This window comes from Nothoprocta perdicaria, unplaced genomic scaffold (genome assembly GCF_003342845.1).
Source record: "Nothoprocta perdicaria isolate Ctin4 unplaced genomic scaffold, notPer1 scaffold_71, whole genome shotgun sequence".
Lineage (NCBI taxonomy): Eukaryota > Metazoa > Chordata > Aves > Tinamiformes > Tinamidae > Nothoprocta > Nothoprocta perdicaria.
In genome coordinates, this window is record NW_020455988.1 from 2,791,925 (window position 1) to 2,809,951 (window position 18,027).

Sequence of the window (18,027 nt, forward strand, 5' to 3'; positions counted from 1 at the left end):
TTATAGCACTGTCCATCCTGCTTCTCTGGAAGTAATTTGGGAATTCAGCTAGATGTAAAAAATTGCCTTTTTTTTTTTTTTTTTTACTGATAGGGGTTTAATTTATTACAGCAAATACTGCACACTTGAGTGTGGCCTGAATGACTCTAATGCTAACAACTCATGTCTCCCTGCAGGAGCTGCGCTGTGGTTCCTGGGGCCTGAGGTGAGCTCAGAGCTGCGCTTCATCAAAGCTCCAGCTTGGGTCACGAAAGCGGCCGCAGGGGAGCGACAGCAGCCAGACCCTGCTGTGTGTGGCATCGTGGAGCCCAGGCCCTGCTCTGCAGTCTCGGTAAGTCTGGGCAATGTCTGTAACTGCTGCAACCATGAAACAAAAGGAGATGCTGCTCAGGAGCCCAGTTAGCAGACATGCTTTGAGTTTTTGCTGATATGCTCAGTTAGTTGATTTGTGTGGAATTATGTGCTGCGGCAATTACAAGAAAAGGGAAATAAGAGAGGCTGCAACTCAGAAGCTTGGGTGCCAAAGCACAGCTGCTCAGCAGCAACTGATGCTCCCAGCTTCCCCCTGTTAACAGCTGTAACACAAGTTGCTTGTAAGATAAAGGAGAGGGTTAATATTTGGAACGAGATAGAACTTTGCGTCAGTTCCTGAAGCTGAAATAATACATTTTTAGTAGCTCTTTTTGAAAAATAGGTAGGAATTGCAACAAATGCAGACAACAGGTTTAATTTTGGATTTTTATTATAAAAGTAAAATAAAAATAAGCATTTAAAAGCACACTTTCTTTTTWAAAAAAGAAACTGATATAAAAACTATTTACAAATAGGAAAATGTTAAACTTGGAAAAAAATTTGAATAGGAGGCATCAAAGTTAAGTTTAAATACATTGAAATATACAAAATCTTTAAGTTTGTCTTTTATATTTCAGAATAGTCATTACTGTGATTAAAGTCATGATTTTTTCTTTGCCTGCTATTTTATTAACTTTTTCTCAAGGAATGGTGCAAGAATTGTGAGGGGATAAGCTAGAGCCTGTGTATCCCGTGATTGCTCTATGTGCCTTACCTCTTTTTAAGTGAGCTGGTATCATGCATTTATAAGGAGTGACTTTCATCTCAAAGGGCAAATGCTCACACATGAGGAATGCTCAATCGGTCGCAGTGTCCAGTGCTGGGCATCGYGGTGGCCATGGTGCCCCGGGGATGGTATCGGGTGTGCAAACAGACAAACCTATGTGAGGAAGGAAGCGATGGGTACGTGTCCACATGCTGAAGGCGCAGTTGTTCCAGGTGTGTGTGGTTCCTTGGTGTGGTTTTGTTCTGAATTGACTTCCCATTCAACAGGGTGACACATGTGTTAAATGTCACGTTTGTTCCTGTCAGTGCATTTTGCTAACTAACTATATTTTACTTTGCACTGAACTTTCATGTCCATAGCCCAGGGTCAGTTTGCTAAGTGTTATTGATGACTTGCTGTTGAGAGACTCAGAATAAGTGAAGCTCAGYTTGCGGAAGGACGTCTCCACACCACTATCGCACACACTTTCGTTCTCTTGAAATTGGCTGTTATAAAGTTCACCTGAGAGAGAGAAGGGAAAAAATGTTACAATTTTATTCATTTCAGTCGTGTCCCCAACAGCCTGAGGWGTATAGGGCTACAGTAAAGCTGTTGTATAAGAAACTCCAACTGTAATTCTTTCTTTTCAGGGGAAAAGTGTTGAATGGTTTCAGCTAGCCAGAAGATGTGATCTGCTGCCCTGCTGTCTGCTGTTGCCTGCTGACAGAGCTGGTCGGGCTGGATGGGATGAGAAACACAGTGCTCTGTTGGAGGTGGCGCTGTCACCGCACTCCAGCATCAGGACATGGTAGGAGTGTGACTGTARCAGGGTACAAAGTTCTCTGTACCTCGTGCATAGACCCTGGGCAAGTGTGCAGCTCCAGGCTGAGGCCTCTAAACCTCCCCTGTGCTACTTCACTTAGAGATTTCTTTTTGAGATAAATACTTGAATCATTTTTATCAAGTTAAAGTGAGCCTGAAATATGAAGAGTACAGTAGCAGCTGCCAACTGTGCAAGCTGTGAAATGGATGCCTGAGGGCAAGAGAACTGTACGCGATGTGCTGGTGTGGGGAGGGCTCAGTGCAGGTGAATCACAAGCCAGGAGCTGGTGGAGTTCAGGATTTTGTTAATTTGTAAACAGCCACTTGCAAATAACATGTAATACAGTCCCTTCACGTTTAAAGCAGCAAAACTTCTCCTACCCCTTCAATATTATCCTAAAGACCTATCCTTAACTCCTTTAGGAGTTAATATCAGGAAATGGTAGATGACTAGTTTTAGAAATAATATAATTAATACTGTGCTTCAGGACTACTGATTCTACTGCTGCTTATTTCTGTCTTTTCTAGGCCCAGCAAAAGTGTAAATGAGGAAGTCCTGCTACAACAAAGCATTTCTGGAAGCAGTAAGCAGCTCTGCAGCGTGTGTGTGAAAAACTGGAAAATCTAGTGGCAGTCCAAGAAAGCAAGAATAGATATTTTTCTMTTCTCTCCATATATACAATACATGATATTATATATTTGTCCAAAAAATATCTATGTAATATATATCCATAATATCCATCTAATCTAACTAATATATATCCATACATATATAATATTTCTCCAAGAAAGCTTGTATCCTGCTGTCTGTCTTACCTGTCTGTCCTTTTGAGGAGAAGGGTGGTGATGGAGAGGGAAGAGCTTCTGTAGCGCTGTCCTCCCGGGGCAAGTGGCACTGAGAGACAGGTAGCGCTTCCTGAATGACTTGAATGGCTTCAGTGTGGCCCATCTGCCTCAGAGCAGCCAGCAGCTCCTGGATGGTGCCACCGGACACCTACGGGAGAAGACGACACAAGATGTCACCACAGGTAGGCCTGCTAAAACATGAGGGGAGGCGCTGTCTCACCAGGCAGGAGTGCAGGCTGCCCTCAGCCCTGCTAAGGCCACAGTACCTCGTAGTTATCTAGCAGAGTTTTTGATGGGGAAGGGCTCAGACGGAAGGCGTTGTTGAGGATGCCCAGCCCCAGTTTCTGTGCAAGTGTAGACCAGTTTCTGTTTGGATCRGGTGCTTCTAGCAGTTTGTAAAGCTGCAACTTGGAGCTCTCATGCAGCTCTTTCATATGCCCTAGGAAGGATGTTAGTTGATTATTTACACAAATCACACCCACCAGCTCATCTCTAAACAGAAACAATGCCATAGAAGAGAGATATCTACTTTAGTGGCCATCAATGACTATTATGTAACTGCAGTTGTAAAAACTCACGCCTTTGGGTCTCTGTGACCAACCTCTGAACAGCAGCCTGGTCCTTTTAGGAACCTGTGGGGGCTTCCTCTCCCCTCCCCCTTCCTGATTTCAGTTCCAAGCCGAGTGCAGAGCAACAGCTTCCTTGCGAGTACACTTTGAGTACTCTGCTGTGAAGTACAAGAGGAATTTTGCCTTTCTTTATAGATGTTACCTTGGATCAGCAAGTCTGCTGAAGCTACTGCTGATTCATAGGGTTTGCCATTTAATATGTCATACACCTAAAAAACAAACAAACAGTAAAAATAATATTTGGGAATACTTTTTTATCTTGAGACATTGTAGTGTTATCTAAATCTCTATTGTCATCTGTAAATAGGCCATCTTTCTGTCCCAGAACTACTGCAGCTGCCTTGTACAGAGTTTGAGGGGGAAACCTTGAGACCATCATCTCCCCTGCCCTTTAGCAATGTTATCTGGCAAGTCTATTGAGTTTTTAAGGTATGGAGGAGGGCTGCAGGAAATAAAATCCAGCAGTCTTAGGACTGCCTGCAAGGAGTAATTTAAAAGAGTGCATGGTTATGCTTTAGTGCCCTAGCAAAAGCATCTAATCCTGAAGAGCATGCAGTGAAGAACCTGCTACAAGGGTCTCAGCCTGAGTATGTGCCTTAAAGTACCTGCCACCCAGTCAGCTAAATAATTTCCCCTCTTGAAGACCCTAGCACAACTCAATCAAGAAGTGCTTGGTTATTCCCRTCTTATTTTAAGCAGTCTGTTCAGTGGAAGCTTCTGCCAGTGCTGTTTCATGGGTTTTTCTTTCTTTCTTTCTTTTTTGATAACATATTAGGAGCTCTGGTAAAGTCACCATCACTGAAATAACTACAGACAACAAAACAAATTCAGTGTGAGCTTAAGTGTCACTTAGTATTCCAAAAAAGAGGAGAAAGGAGCTAGATTGCTTACCTCACAGTTGGCCGCCATATCCAGTGGGGTCGTTCCAGGCACAATTCCTTCATCATCATCTTGTACATCCTCTAGATCAAACAAAGGCTCAAAATTCTGAATATGAGGATTTGCACCTGGAAAATGAGCATTAAAAAAAATCCCCCCAAAAGGCTTTAGGTTTTTTATTTTTAATATATATCATTTAAAACATACATTCTAAATTTTGAATAGCAAATTTTTTTTACTAACATTTAAAGTAGGTTTTTCTATTAATGAATATATATTTTTTTTCTTTTGTAACCACTACAGTTGAGGTGTTGTCATGTCCCTGTGTACCGCTGCTGTCTGCACTCTACAGGTGGAACCATCAAAAGCAGAGTTTGAAGGACCAAGGAAAGAAGGRCCCTTACATATAAGCTGGCATTGAGTCTTCCTCTTGGCTCAGGCAGAGCATGTGGGATGAAGTAAGGGGGTGYTGCTGCTCATTAGTATCAGAGAAAGTTATTCAGTGTTAGTTACAGGCCAAGCATACCCTCTGAGCAATGGGTGGATTGGCTTTCTATTTTAAAAATGAAAAAACAAGTATAATGACCTAAACAAAGAACTGGAAAATGTTGCAATRAACACTCAAAACTTCATGTTGCTACAGTGGAATGAAACAGGAGATGCTAGGAAGCTCATAAGTCACTGATGTTTTTCTTTGTCTTTATGGTATTCTAACAATTCTCAAGTGTAAGGTCATCTCTGCTTCTTTAGATACAAGAAATTTTAATAAATAAGTCTCAATATTTTCTTTAAGTGCTTGGGAGATTTTTTGCCTGATGCAATGTTTCATATCCATTAGATGGTGCTAAAGAGAAGCACAGCCTCGTGGAAGTGGGACTTCTGACTAGAAATAAACCTTCATGCTTTTAACACCTGCTTTCTTCTGTGTTAAGTAAGCTCACTGGGACCTTCCTTTCTATGCACAACCTTCCACTCTGAATTTACACTGTAAAATCCCACTGCCAGGTAATCCATATTTTCATACCTGCTGCTTTGAGAAGCGCTGCCAGTTTTGTAGAGCCCCTTCCAGCTGCTATGTGAAGAGGAGTTGTTCCATCATAGGTAGTGCTGTCCACATCTGCATCGCCCTACATTTTTATGGAAAGAGCTGCTTGCAYATACAGGGCAGCTGCAGAAGCTTATGCTGCACAAACACAGCTACCCTGAGCACCTGCGGCCCCATCCCTGCCTGTGTGTGCAATACTGCTGATCCCTGCCATGACAGGAAGGGATTAGGAAGTAGCACCAGCTGTCTGCATGCAGGAACCACTCATGCTGTAGGGCTCCAGAGCAGGAGCCATAGCGTGAAAAGCCTGCTGCTGCTGCTGCTGCTGCTATTAGGGGCCCATAGAACCACACACCCCAGGACAAGGGTGTACAGAGGTGAGACAAGGATGTCCAGCTGGCCCCAGCTCTTGCCCTGGGCTCATCTGTGCCTGCATTCCACACGCCAGCCCTAAGGCCTGTCATGCACAGGCGCAGTGTTGCTCGCTCCACTCAATGCAAATTACACGGGGCACAGGCAGTCAGGCGAGGGTCATAAACTGCAGATTCCCCAACCTCTGCACAAGGGTTCACTAGCAGTGCTGAACAAGTCATAAGGAGCACCACTAGCACTCATTTCACCTGTGTACCAACTCATCAGCCAAATCAATCAACAGGGAAAATGTAAAAGGCCCTAGCTTCTGTTACACTTAAGCACTTTAAATATTTATAGGCTTTAAAATTCTGAAGTGAAATGACCTGGAAAAAAAAAAAAAAGAAATCAGCCCCTACCTCAAGCAAAAGGCAGCCTGCCAAGGGGATGTTCTCTTGTTCAACAGCCAAATGCAATGCAGTGCGTCCAGATTTCTGTTCCTGAGCATTGACATTAACTCCAGCAGCAATCAGTTGTCTGAGACAGGACACGCTATTTGCCATCACCACCATGTGAATCGCACTGAGACCTACAGTAAAACAAAATCCAACCATTACATATTTGAAAAATTTTGAAATTTCAGATTAAGACGTTTTCTTGAGTAGCCATATCTGTAACTGTATAAGATGACTGAGAATTACTGTGGTTATCTAAGCACAAGTAGTTTGTTTTGTCTGGCTGTGCAGTAAAAACATGGTATTAATAAAGATGCTCTTTGTGCCTAAATTGGGATGAGTTGTGTCATTGTGGTGAATCGAAGTCACGCATGGGCAAAACTAAAGAGAGTTCATGTAGACCCTGTCTTTGTCACAGAACAATTGTCACCGAATAATTATGTACCCTGCACAGGTCCTGCCTGCTACTGAACAATCTCTTCTAAAAATATTCTAGGGAAGAAGGGCTATGTTTTAGTGTCACCTTCCTGTAAGGTCACACTGCCCTTTCCACCAAGATTACCCTCACTACATCAAAAATTAGTCTTATACACTTGGGAAAAAAAAAAACTCTAAGGAACTTAGCATGGGGTTTCGAATCACATAGTGAAATACTAAATTCAAATGACCCTTGCCATTAAAAAGTARCAAAATTAGAGTTTCATGATTATTTTATAGGCTCTAATTCTGCATAGTGACAAATTACCAGATGTGAAAGCTGACACGGGTCCAAGAAATTATTTTTCAGGGGATTTTGTTCTCTAGAGAGGAAGAAACATTTTCTTCTGAGGGGATTTTTTTTTTTTTTTTTTTAAGCAGTGGTGGCATAAGGCCTCTGTGGAGGAACAGAGTCAGTACTTAMGCTATAAGTCAAATCCCCACTCTATCACAGGGACATTACCAAACCTGGGCTCTGTGTAACCAGGAAATCACATCTATATTCCCTCATATGTGAAAAAGCCCAAGGGTATCAGCAGCAAATAGCAGCTTAGAAGACGCTATTTACTATTTGCAAGGGCTGGATGTATCTGTGTCTAAACAGTGTATTGTCAAAAATGACTGTGCTTGTCCAATAACTATAAAATGCTGCCATTATATTTCCATACCTTCACTGTTGGAAAGGTCCGCCACTGGAGTTATCTTCTTGTGCTTGAGAAGCAGGCCCAAAATCTTGTCATCTCCTTCAGTAGCAGCTAAATGCAGGACGGAGTTACCGTGTCGGTCCAGGAGGCTAACGTCTGCTCCAGCCACAAGCAGGGCTTCTACCACAGCCGCCTGCTTCGTGACAACTGCCAAGTGCAGGGGGGTCTAGGAGATGACAGAGAAGACGTGAGAAGCTGAGCCACGGCTATGCCACTCCAACAGAAATCTCTTAAGCCAATGAAGGCTGTTAGTCTTGAGAAAATGCTGCATTTGTCAGAGCCTTGCCAATAAAGAGCATCATGTTTTAACGTTTTCACAAGGGTAATGTGTGTGTTTAAACAGGAAACTATATCATATTCCCAACACTGAAAAGATCTAAAAATTGATTTTATCTACCTGCAAATTGTTATGTTAACCAACAGAGGATTATAGCACCCAAGCCTGTCCTCCCTCCCACCACTGCCTTAAGGCTTATGTAGGAGGCAGGAGTAACTACAGAGGCCCTGGTAGCTACAGATTTCTTTCTTTAATGGAGCACAGCTTTGCTTCCCTTATATACAGAATTCAATTCATAATCTCCTGCTTGTTTTCATCAGCCTCCATATTTTGCACTTCCTTTATAGGAACATAAATGTGCAATGTGGAAGAGAACAGTCGCACTGAGGCCTCGGGGATTATCTGCGTGGGAGGAAATCCTGCCCGTGCTGTGCACAGCTCCGGGGTGAGCAGGAAGGAAGAGGAGCAGCATCACAGTGCTGTCCTGTAACGTGCAGGCACTCGGTCACCTGTGGGACAACTGAAAGCTGCACACGGCTGAAAAGGGATTCTTTTTCTAGGCAGGTTTTCACAGCTCTTAATCACACACCTGGGAGTTACAATAAAAAACCTGGGCTCTGCCCCAGATAAAGTTGAACAGAGAATGGTTGGCAATTAATAATTTGTTCCCCACTAGGTAAAAAGATGGGGGATGGCCTTTTGTGCTGCTTTGTTACAAAGGCCCTCAAAATCAAAAGGGAAGCTCATAAGATGGGCACAAATACCAGGTAGCCTACAAAAAAGGCTGAATTTGTTTAACTTTCCTCATACCTATAGATAACTAATGACACAGTGACTCATGAACCTGAGTTCCAAAGGGCAGGCAAGCCCCAAGTTGGCTCTGTAAGCCACTCCACTGGTTCCACAGTAGCACTGCCAGCTAATGAAGAAATACACTGAATAATTCAGTGTATTTGTTCTGTTCTACAATAAGCACAGAGGCATTTCTGTTGGCATAAAGGGAGCTATGAATTAAAACAATGGAAATGGGCACTTGCTCCTCCAGCACCTTACATAAGGTCATTGTGCTCTCCCGTTCCAGAACATCTAAATTTGTTTGTGCTACAGCCGCCTGACCTGAGTTTATTCTGACGAGTAAAGGAAATACAAGACAGAAGGTAAATTACAAAAGTTTTTCTTTGCTGGCTGAATCATCAGCATCACCGGTCCCACGGCAAGTGCCCACCTGATAGAGGTCGTTCCTCATGTTGATAACGTCGTGGCAATCCAAATCTGGCACCACTTCCAAGAGATTTTTCACCAGCTCAGTATGAAGGTGGATAATGGCTAAATGCAGGACACTGAAACCAAAACAGAAGAGCAGATTAATAAATTCAGTTATTATTCTACAAATGCTAAGTCTTTGCTGTACTGAATTCTGATAGAACCATCTGATCTTTAGAAGTAACATTTCAGTAGTAAACATAAGCACCTAAAATGAATCTTAACATTAAAAAAAGCAGATAACCTAGCAGGTAACACTTAATTAAAAAAGCAGAAGTGGTATATGCTGCTCCTGAGCACAACAAACTACTGCTCTAATAAATAACAACAAGTTCAGGCCACAAAATAATTGTTTCAGAACTTGTCTGAAATCCCTGGATTCTTCGTTGTTCTGGTTTTCCTTTTTTCGTTTCTTATGCAGCACATGAACATTTCTTACTTTCAAGCCCTTCAGAATTTCCACAGGCCCTTCTGCAACCAAAGCAGATTTTCCCTCGGGGTTTCCCCAGCTCTGCGGGGTTTTCTTTTCTTCATTTTCAAACAGAAAATGACTAAGGGCTCAGGCCTGGTGTCTAAGAGCCACGGGATCTGTGGCAGGAGCAAGAGATTTCAATGCAAAAGGAGGGAACTATTTCTGGACACAAGCCACTCCGCAGCAAGATGCTCCAGCGGCCTTTCCCATGTTCTCTACAGCCAGCTCCTTCAGCATCAGCAACCTGCACTTGCAGAACAACCCTCACCACCCCTCTCCTCAAGGGCTTCATCTATCATTGCCCATACAGGCTTCATTTCAGATTCATCCTCTTGCTTTGGAACAAAACTTTCCGAATGCTCTCACAATCAATGCTCATTCCTATACTTTCTAGCATACACCGCTGCTGACACACAACCTCAGCATAGGACACACAGTGCATTTATTAAAGATCCTGCTCCAGAAATGTCTGGATATACTTAGTTATCAGCCTGCATCAGAAAAAGTTCCTTGCTATTTGCAGCATAGAGTCAGACAGAGGTCGCTTAAAACCAGAACTAAAAGGAAGAAAAAAACCCTCTTCTAAACAAAATTCATGTTTGAAGGGCCCTTCCCATGGTTGCAACACTGCAATGGGCAAGACCATGGTGCTTTTCCTCCTTCAGATATTCAATACTGTTCAAACATTGCCAAAAGTGATGTCTTCCTCCGCTCTCTGGAAGATGCTTCTCATCCTGCTCTATCGTGCTCATATTTTATTTCCAAACCTTACCTTGAGATTAAATTTTGTCTTTTTTGCTCTACTTCTGTTTTCTGTGGCAAATATTTTCATTTCACACAGTCACTTCAAGTGATACTGTGAAGACCTGTGTTGACTAGACCATGACAGGGCAACGAACTCATTTTTTAAGCAGTCCTGCATCGGCGGCGCTGCAAATGCCTTTCAGCCTTTCCTGGGGCAGGCGCTGTCACCCCCTCAGGCTTCCGGACATCTGTGCTGCCTACTGCTCTGACACAAACATTTCTTTAGAGGCTTAGGCAACAATTGTATGGGTTTTGCCATATAATTTTTAATGATTAAAGGGAAAAATAAGGGAATTAATTTAAGAATTTTAGCTTGTGTGTTTATTTTTATTAAACAGTTCCTGCAAGAGACCTGGGAGATGGTCACCAAGACTCTGTTTTGTTAAACAGCAGTAACAAAACTTCTGTTTGGTTAAACAGCAGTAGAGCAATATATACAGATTACCTGCTCAAAGACCAAAATCCATACCAGAGATTTACAGGAGGCTGCTGAAGCCTCACATGCCCACAAGCACTTTTTGAACCAGAAAAAAAAMCCTTATTTACCAGGATCACAAGTACTTTGACTTAGTTAARTGCACTGAAAATTCATATTTGAGGAGCAATCTATTGCTGTTGAGGTGTAGATCCTACTAGGTGGAACTGAGATCAACTTTCTTTTTCTTTAACCAATGCAACACAGAAGCTGCATTGTCCAAGTTGCTGGCAGATTTCATTGCCAGCTCCTGCCTCGTTCCTATCCCTGCTTTCTTCAAAGTACACATTGTATTGCCAGTTGGGAAGCAAAGCAACTCAGGCAGCCACCTCTGATTCTGTACTACTTGGTAGATGCCACTTACCAGTAGTCTGGGGCCAATTTTCAGAGCAGCTTGATCAAAAGCAGCAAATAGTCTCTCACGGAATAACCAAACAGTGGGACATGTTTTGCTAACTTAAAATTTGCCATGCAGCTAGAGAGGGGAAGGCTTATGTGTCTTCCACTGTATAAAATACCATGTTAAGAAAAATAAAYGATTGTACAGAGCCAGTTCAAAGCCTACCAGCTAAAAAGTGACAATGGGAATGTGTCACTTGCTTATTCAAGAAAGATGCATGTGTTCTGAGCCACCTCCACTGAATTTGATTTTATGTAACTATTACTAATCAGCTCCTCCCTGTACCTCAATCTTTCAAGTCCTGCAGAATCTGCCCTGCTGTAGAGAAGCAAGACCAACTTCTACTCCAGCTCACATTACCAAAGGCCTGAGGAGCAAACACCAGCAGCTGCGCCACACTCCCTGACACAAACACCTATGCAAGCTCTCAGAAAGGCCCAGAAGTAAAGATGTCAGCAAGAGCAAATCCAGCCCTCGGAAGAGGGAGAAAAGCAGCACAAACTCCCAGCCACGCATCTGCAACCYAAAGCTCCCTAAAACAACTTAAGGGCCCACATGGAGGGCAAGACACCCTCCTGCAGCACAGAGCTGAGGCTCCCCACCTCGGCTGGGCATATGGCAGGGCCAGCACAACACTCAGCAAAGATTTCCAATAAAAAAGCAAACTCACAGCATGCCTGGCAAGCACTCACTTCTGACACGTACTGCCACAATAAACCTTGTGGTATGAAATGCCTTACTACGAATGTCACAAAGAGGTCAAATTTGCACCATAATCTCTCCAAGCAGTACAAAAGGGAACGTTATTTATTTCATCAGCGCAGTGCTGCAATCCACGAGCAGCAACCAGAGCAGACAGAACAGGTGGATTGTGCTGTGCTGCCATCAAAAACCTGACTCTGCCAGCAACAACTTACTTGTCTCCGTTATTGTCCTGGACGACGGTGAGATGGCGCTGAGCAGCCAACAGCATCTTCACGTCTCCGGTGACAGCGTAATCGAAGAGAGCGTTGGCGTGGCGCTTGGCGAGCTGCAGGGCCTTCTCCAGGAACACACCGTCTGCAACAAAGTAGTGTCTTCAGCACTGTGCCACGAGCGGGCAGCCAACATCCACAAGTCACATCGGCAGCGAGGGGACTGCATGAGGCCAACCTGCTTTTCAGCTGYTGTTTTCGCTACAACAGCAGCTTTTGCCAGGAGCCCGTGCTGAAGAAATAAGCAGCACGGAGCACTAGGTGTTATTTACTTATTCAACAGCTTGCTAACTGCTGGGGCCCTGCAGCACAGTTTCGTGCCCTCTCTCAGATCCAGGCCATGCAGTCTCTCCTGCTCTACAACAGCAGCACAGAGAATCTGTTCACCTGTTTAAAACACCTCAGTGTTTACACTGTTTAGCATCTCCTTTTGGGGTAGGCAAAATGTACAACCATTGCCATATCCAAAAATGGAATTTATCACGGTGAGGAGGCAAAAGGGGAAGAAATATTTGTGTAATGCACATGTGGAAAAGAGTTACTCTAGCTGTTGTGCCAAGACATTTGTGGTTCTGTATTGGTGAAAAACTAGTGAAAATGAAACAGCTCAACTTTCAAACCGCAGACGTCACTCTGGCAAGCAGTATCATTTGAAACCAGCCTATATTTAAAGACTTTCATGATTCTACAGAACCATGTAAGAAATAACTAACAGCAAACAAGGCAAACAGGACTGTTGTTTAAAGTACCTATGGGGAAAGGATACCCAGGATTTCCTGCTACACAAGCCCAGGTATTTGGACTGGATTAGAAGCATATCCCTGGTGAACATTAACATACGATCTGTGTGAGCCTTCAGCTTACTGAGGAAGCTTAGTGCTCTGTTCAACAGTGGTTCCGATATGTTGAAGCTGATGCATTTAACTCTTAACACTAAACAACAGACTTAAATGGAATGCTATATCCAGGATATATATCCAGAGTAAGGGGCCCTTAAAGATTTCAACCCCAATCTCTCACTAGAGACAGTAAGTTCAAATAACTGAAGGCTGAATCTCACTGATTTCCTGTAGCAAGCACATGGAAAAGATCTACTTGAAAAGGCTACACAACAGCATCCTTTACACAGTAGCCATTTTGTGGACCCTGTTCCTCTGCACTTTTGTCCAGCTCTGCAGCTTTGGCCGAGAGTGCCCTCTACTTCTCAGATCATGTGCAGTTACACCCAGGAGATTTCCCAACTACAACCCTTCTACTGTGCGACTTTGCTCTCCCAAGCCACAGTTTGTAGCACCGCTATAGCAAGTGCCACACAGGGCTGCTAAGTTGACACGACCTCCCCCTGACCAGAGTAACAGCACTCTGCACTCATATAGCACTCGTCGTACACAAACAAGCCCAAAATTCTTGGCTACCCAGTACCATGTCTGACACCATGTCTGCGTAGTCTGATTTTTTGTGTATTTGTTTTATGGGAAGCATGGTTACTCAATCCCTTTAAAAAGAAAATGAACTCTTAAACAAACAAAACAAGGGCCTCTAGGCATCCAGGAAGCACTTGCAGTGCTTGCAGTGCACATTATACAGTAAAGCAGTGCTGAGTGTGATCCCTGACAGAGACCATCTCATCTGCCCGTATGGCAAGCAGAAGCTCCGCTCCCCACATGCCACGCAGAGGTGTAGTGTTAACTACACATTTGTATGTGTGTGTAGGGAGGGAGAGGACCTTACACTTGGGAGAATCGAATCCCACCTATTTCCACAGGGGGGAATTACCATACTTTGGAAGCACAGAGCAGATATTTATGGAGTTTTCAGCTTTTTTGCATCAGCTTCGTGGCTATAGCAGTTTCATAACTTTAAATACATATAGTTGTTCACTTACCTTGCAAGTTACTATCTTCAAACGCTTCATTTACTTCAGCTTTAAAGGATGAAGTGCCATCCTCCTCCTCGTTATGACCAGGGGTTTTGCAGTCATTTCTCTCTATAGTTTCCATTTTCACCTCATGTTTCATGTCCCCTTTGTCAGTGGGTGTACGAGAGTTCTCCCTGTCTTGCTCAGCTGTGCTATCTGATAGTACTTCAGACAGAAAGGAATACTTAGCCTTTAATAGCATTGTGTTTTAGCCTTTTACTTAGCCTACCTACTTAGCCCTTAATAACATTGTGTTTTTATGGAAGCAATAATGTTCAGTTAGCCATAATCAAGCCCTAAGGGACTCAATACAAAAATTTGGTGTTATCATTAAACACTCACAATTCATAATAGTCCAGATGCACAAGGACACACAGAGCAATGCACCTTACTCTAAAGGGACAATATATTTTTATAAGTCTTTTTTAAATAAAAGATGAACAACAAGCATACCTCTTCTAAAGGTACAATATAAATCTGAATCTGAAATCTGACAAAATTAGAGATTTACCTTGGTCTTTCTGGCAGAAAAATCACTTCTAAGACTTTGAAAGTAATTACAGATTACTCAAACTGGATGTGAAATACTTCTCCTGATTTAGAAAAACCAGGAAAGCCTTTATTTCATTAACCTACTCTTTTGTCTTGTCTCATATGCTTCTTTCTCTGGTCTTCTGTGTAGCACCAGACTAAGGGAACAGATGAAGATGCCTTGCTCTGGTCCTTGGCCCCCTGTAATCAGCAAGCTCAAGCAAGGGAAGGGGCTCTTGGTTCAAGCATGTGCTAAAACTGCAAATGCAGCACAGCATTTTGGTGACTGTTCCTTGAAGATTAGCAGTTACTTGAAAAAGAAACATGCACACAGCTTTTAAGCTGGACTTGRACAGAATTAAAGAGAAGCAGGGCAAGTTAAGCCACACGAATCACTGATTCTAGGAAGCCAGATTGATTCTAAGAAAAAAAGCTAGCCATCCACAGCATGCTTAGCTAAACCTATCAGACAAGCCAGCTCATAACATAGAGGAAAATTAAGAAGGTCAAATTTAACTCAACTATTGCAAGAATGGCATTTTAATGTTACCATGTTTCATTCCAGCATTGGACTTCGTTGCACCAGGGTGGAAATGCATCCCTCCAAACGCAGAGTATCCATAGGAAGGATAACTGAATCCTAAAGATAACAGAGAGAAAAAAGATACAGAGTTAATAGAATTACACCATAAAGCAACAAAAACACCATCAGTGAGAGCAATGAACCTGACACGCTGAGTTTTATTTTCTATATACTTTGGTTTTTACTCCATCCATACAGGAAAACATTGCCCAGAATCAGGGTGCAATCTCTACCACTCTTTCAAAAATCCAAAGAAATTCTAGATGTCCTAATGGCCTTCTCTATCCCAACAGCCATAAGATCTCACAAATGCAGTATCGCCAGCATGCAATGTGGCTGACGTGCAGATTGTTAATACTTGGCTGCGAGATACCAAAGCAATGCTTTCCTGATACTGCATCTCTCAAATGCTCTGGATGCAACYGATAGAACACGACAGAAAATTTACTAAACATCATCTCCATTTTTTTTTTTGAGTTACTGCCATCAACAGAATTGATTTACTAAATTCCACTTCTGGTCCAAGAGACAATTAAGCTCATATTTAATTTCAAAGCACCAAGATAGTACTTAGCTGTCTCAAGAGTTTCAGTGCTTTGAGACTCTCAGGAGCAAGAAAACTGAGGCATGACACATTTCTGACTCAGACTCCCTGAGCTAGAAAGGTGTTATCTGTGACTTAGAGCTTCAAGGAACAAAAAACACAGAAAGTCTTACAGAAAGTAGGAAGGCAAAGCAGCTGATGAAATATTTAGAAAACTAGAAGGTGACTGAAAGGAGTAACGCTGGTATAAAAGCTCGGACAGTTGAGTCTCACCTACCAACAAGACAAACTCATCTCATTTTTGCAAAAAGAATAAGGCTCCAAGAACAGAGCTCCTTGCCCTCTTCCTCCCAAAACACTGTCTTACCAGAGCTAGGCCCGCCACCACCACCTCCGTACATGCCGCCGCCTCCTGCGCCGCCGCCTCCACCATAGCCATCCGAGAAGTTCGGCATGAGCTTCTGGCGTTTCCTCTGCACTTCTTCCTTATCTGCATTTCAGGCAAGAAGGGACAGAAGGATTAAAGAGTCACTCTAGCACTGGCTATGCGCAAAAAAAGATGCAAATAGACTATATTATTAAAGTGCACTAGCTTAAAAGGGAAAAGGTAAGAGTGTAGGAAAGTTGACTTTCTTTTAGCTCCAAATATAGAAACAAGTTTGTATGTAACGGAGCAGCCAAAACCCTTGGTCTGCTCCTCCAGACTGAGAGCTCCCCTCAGGACCACACAGCCTCTTCCATCAYGTCAGGAGCCCTGTGCTCAGATGACAGCAACAGGCTGCAATGCACAGTTAAGGAGACAGGCAGATCTGTCCTAGCAGCCTCAGAGTTCCCTTCAGAGGCATGGCATGTGCTCAGAGCCCTCAAACTCAATGTGTAAGCCAAGCCATTGAACAACAGGGAGCATCCTAAACTGCATACCTGCTACAAAAAAAAAAAATCCTTTGGGGAATATAAGCACAGGTTCCTTTGTTAGGCAAATTTATTTCAAAAGGGAAGCTTTATCAGAGGGTCAGCAAATCATAGGGCACTTGGATCTCCAGAAGCACAGATGATAGAAAAACTGTGAAGATAGGGTCTGCTTGAAATGATTTACTCAAGTTATCAGAAAGGTGACAGGAAGATAGCTTATTTTCAAGCGGAACATCATATTGTCAAACCATGCCAAAGCAGTGTTAAAAAATAAAAACAGACAAAACATTTTACAGTACAATGAAAAATCCACATCCACCCTCTGAAAAGCAAAACACAAAGATTTAAAAGCAGTATCCAAGTGGATAGGGAAAGTGAAAATGTCATGACAAGGGCTATCAAAAAAAGGATAAACACACTACAGAGATTAAAAAACAGCAGAGTCCTCTCTTGAGGAGAGAACAAAATATCCTGCCTCCAATAAACAACCCACTACTTTCAACAGATGTATGACAAAGAAATTTCATGCACAGCCACATCAATCAGTGCACCAAGCCAGATAGCTGAATTCCATGGGACAGTATACTGAGGAGTACAAGTGCATTATTTTCAAGCATACATGATCTGTACRAGTGTGTGCATGCGGGCACCAGGCATACTCACTCACTGACAAGAAGAAAAAACCCTAAAGAATAAGCAATCTAGTCAGAGAAACAAACACAAAAAATCCATGTACACATTTCTAAGTTCACAAGGACACTTGCAACAGCAGAAATATTCGGTCCCTAAAAGTTAATTTAATGATTAGGTTCTGTAGGGCTTTGAACAATGCACCTAACAATAATATGGAATTGACTTTACTCCATTAAGAGTCATAAAAAAAGTTAACTTGAAATTAGACATTTTTTCTTCTGCAGATGGAGACTCTGCTTTTCACTAAACTTAGCTAAGAGTCCTGAAATCACTATCAATGTGAGATCCTCTAGCAACTCCAGATGAGAGTACATCCTTTCTACTCTTATTACACCAAGTGTAAAATGGATTTACTTCTAACTCAGTATTCCTCAACTCACCAGTTATCTTCAGCACAATGCCACTCATGTACATGTGAATATACATGACTTTTAGTGACTTTGGCACGGTGCGGATTTCAGCTTAGCTCAAAGTTAGGCATGACACACTTGCAAGATCAGGGCTTAGCAGTGCAAGATGCTGGCAGGTAAACTATAAGAGCAGAGACTATTATAGTTCATACAACGAAAAACTAACTCTGACTTGGGCCTCAGGGCAGTTCCGTGTCATTAACATTATTAGTATTTAAAACTAAGACAGCTGCTGTCATTCATGTCAGTCAAACTCGCTTGAAATGCAAATGACTTTAAAGGGCACCGATCTACTAGCTAAGCTCCTTTTCACCAACAGTGCAGGAAGCAGGTCTGATGCCAACACTTCTATTTCAGCTGAGCAACTAGCATTTTAACATAGAAGAGGTTGAACTAGCACTTTTGCTACACTGAAAAAAACTGTCTTGAGCTTATTTAATTTTAATTCTACAGTGTCAGGGAGAGAGGTGGAATGTCAAAAGGAGAGAACTGCTAAACAGGCACTT

At 42.7% G+C, this 18,027-nt stretch overlaps 2 protein-coding genes across 5 annotated transcripts in view; one reads left to right on the forward strand and one right to left on the reverse strand.

Annotated features, from left to right (window-relative positions):
* Positions 1–5,261, forward strand: part of MANBA (mannosidase beta) — a 47,788-nt gene extending 42,527 nt beyond the window's left edge. For all 3 annotated transcript variants that reach the window (XM_026050911.1, XM_026050909.1, XM_026050910.1), the window contains 4 exons: positions 177–331; positions 1,708–1,865; positions 2,408–2,907; positions 4,537–5,261. The gene's annotated coding sequence lies outside the window, so the exon portion shown is untranslated. The remainder of the gene's footprint in view (positions 1–176; positions 332–1,707; positions 1,866–2,407; positions 2,908–4,536) is intronic.
* Positions 1,142–18,027, reverse strand: part of NFKB1 (nuclear factor kappa B subunit 1) — a 54,139-nt gene continuing 37,253 nt past the window's right edge. Inside the window, exons 12-24 of one of the 2 annotated variants that reach the window (XM_026050908.1) lie at positions 15,874–15,996; positions 14,930–15,019; positions 13,816–14,013; positions 11,874–12,015; positions 8,768–8,882; positions 7,230–7,431; positions 6,049–6,218; positions 5,258–5,360; positions 4,246–4,316; positions 3,497–3,563; positions 2,992–3,164; positions 2,696–2,873; positions 1,142–1,579 (exon numbers count right to left, since the gene is read on the reverse strand). In XM_026050908.1, the coding sequence (XP_025906693.1) occupies positions 1,401–1,579; positions 2,696–2,873; positions 2,992–3,164; positions 3,497–3,563; positions 4,246–4,316; positions 5,258–5,360; positions 6,049–6,218; positions 7,230–7,431; positions 8,768–8,882; positions 11,874–12,015; positions 13,816–14,013; positions 14,930–15,019; positions 15,874–15,996 (1,811 nt within the window). In that variant the 3' untranslated portion in view covers positions 1,142–1,400. Of the gene's footprint in view, positions 1,580–2,695; positions 2,874–2,991; positions 3,165–3,496; positions 3,564–4,245; positions 4,362–5,257; positions 5,361–6,048; positions 6,219–7,229; positions 7,432–8,767; positions 8,883–11,873; positions 12,016–13,815; positions 14,014–14,929; positions 15,020–15,873; positions 15,997–18,027 lie in introns of both variants that reach the window. The other variant, XM_026050907.1, reaches the window with a different exon arrangement.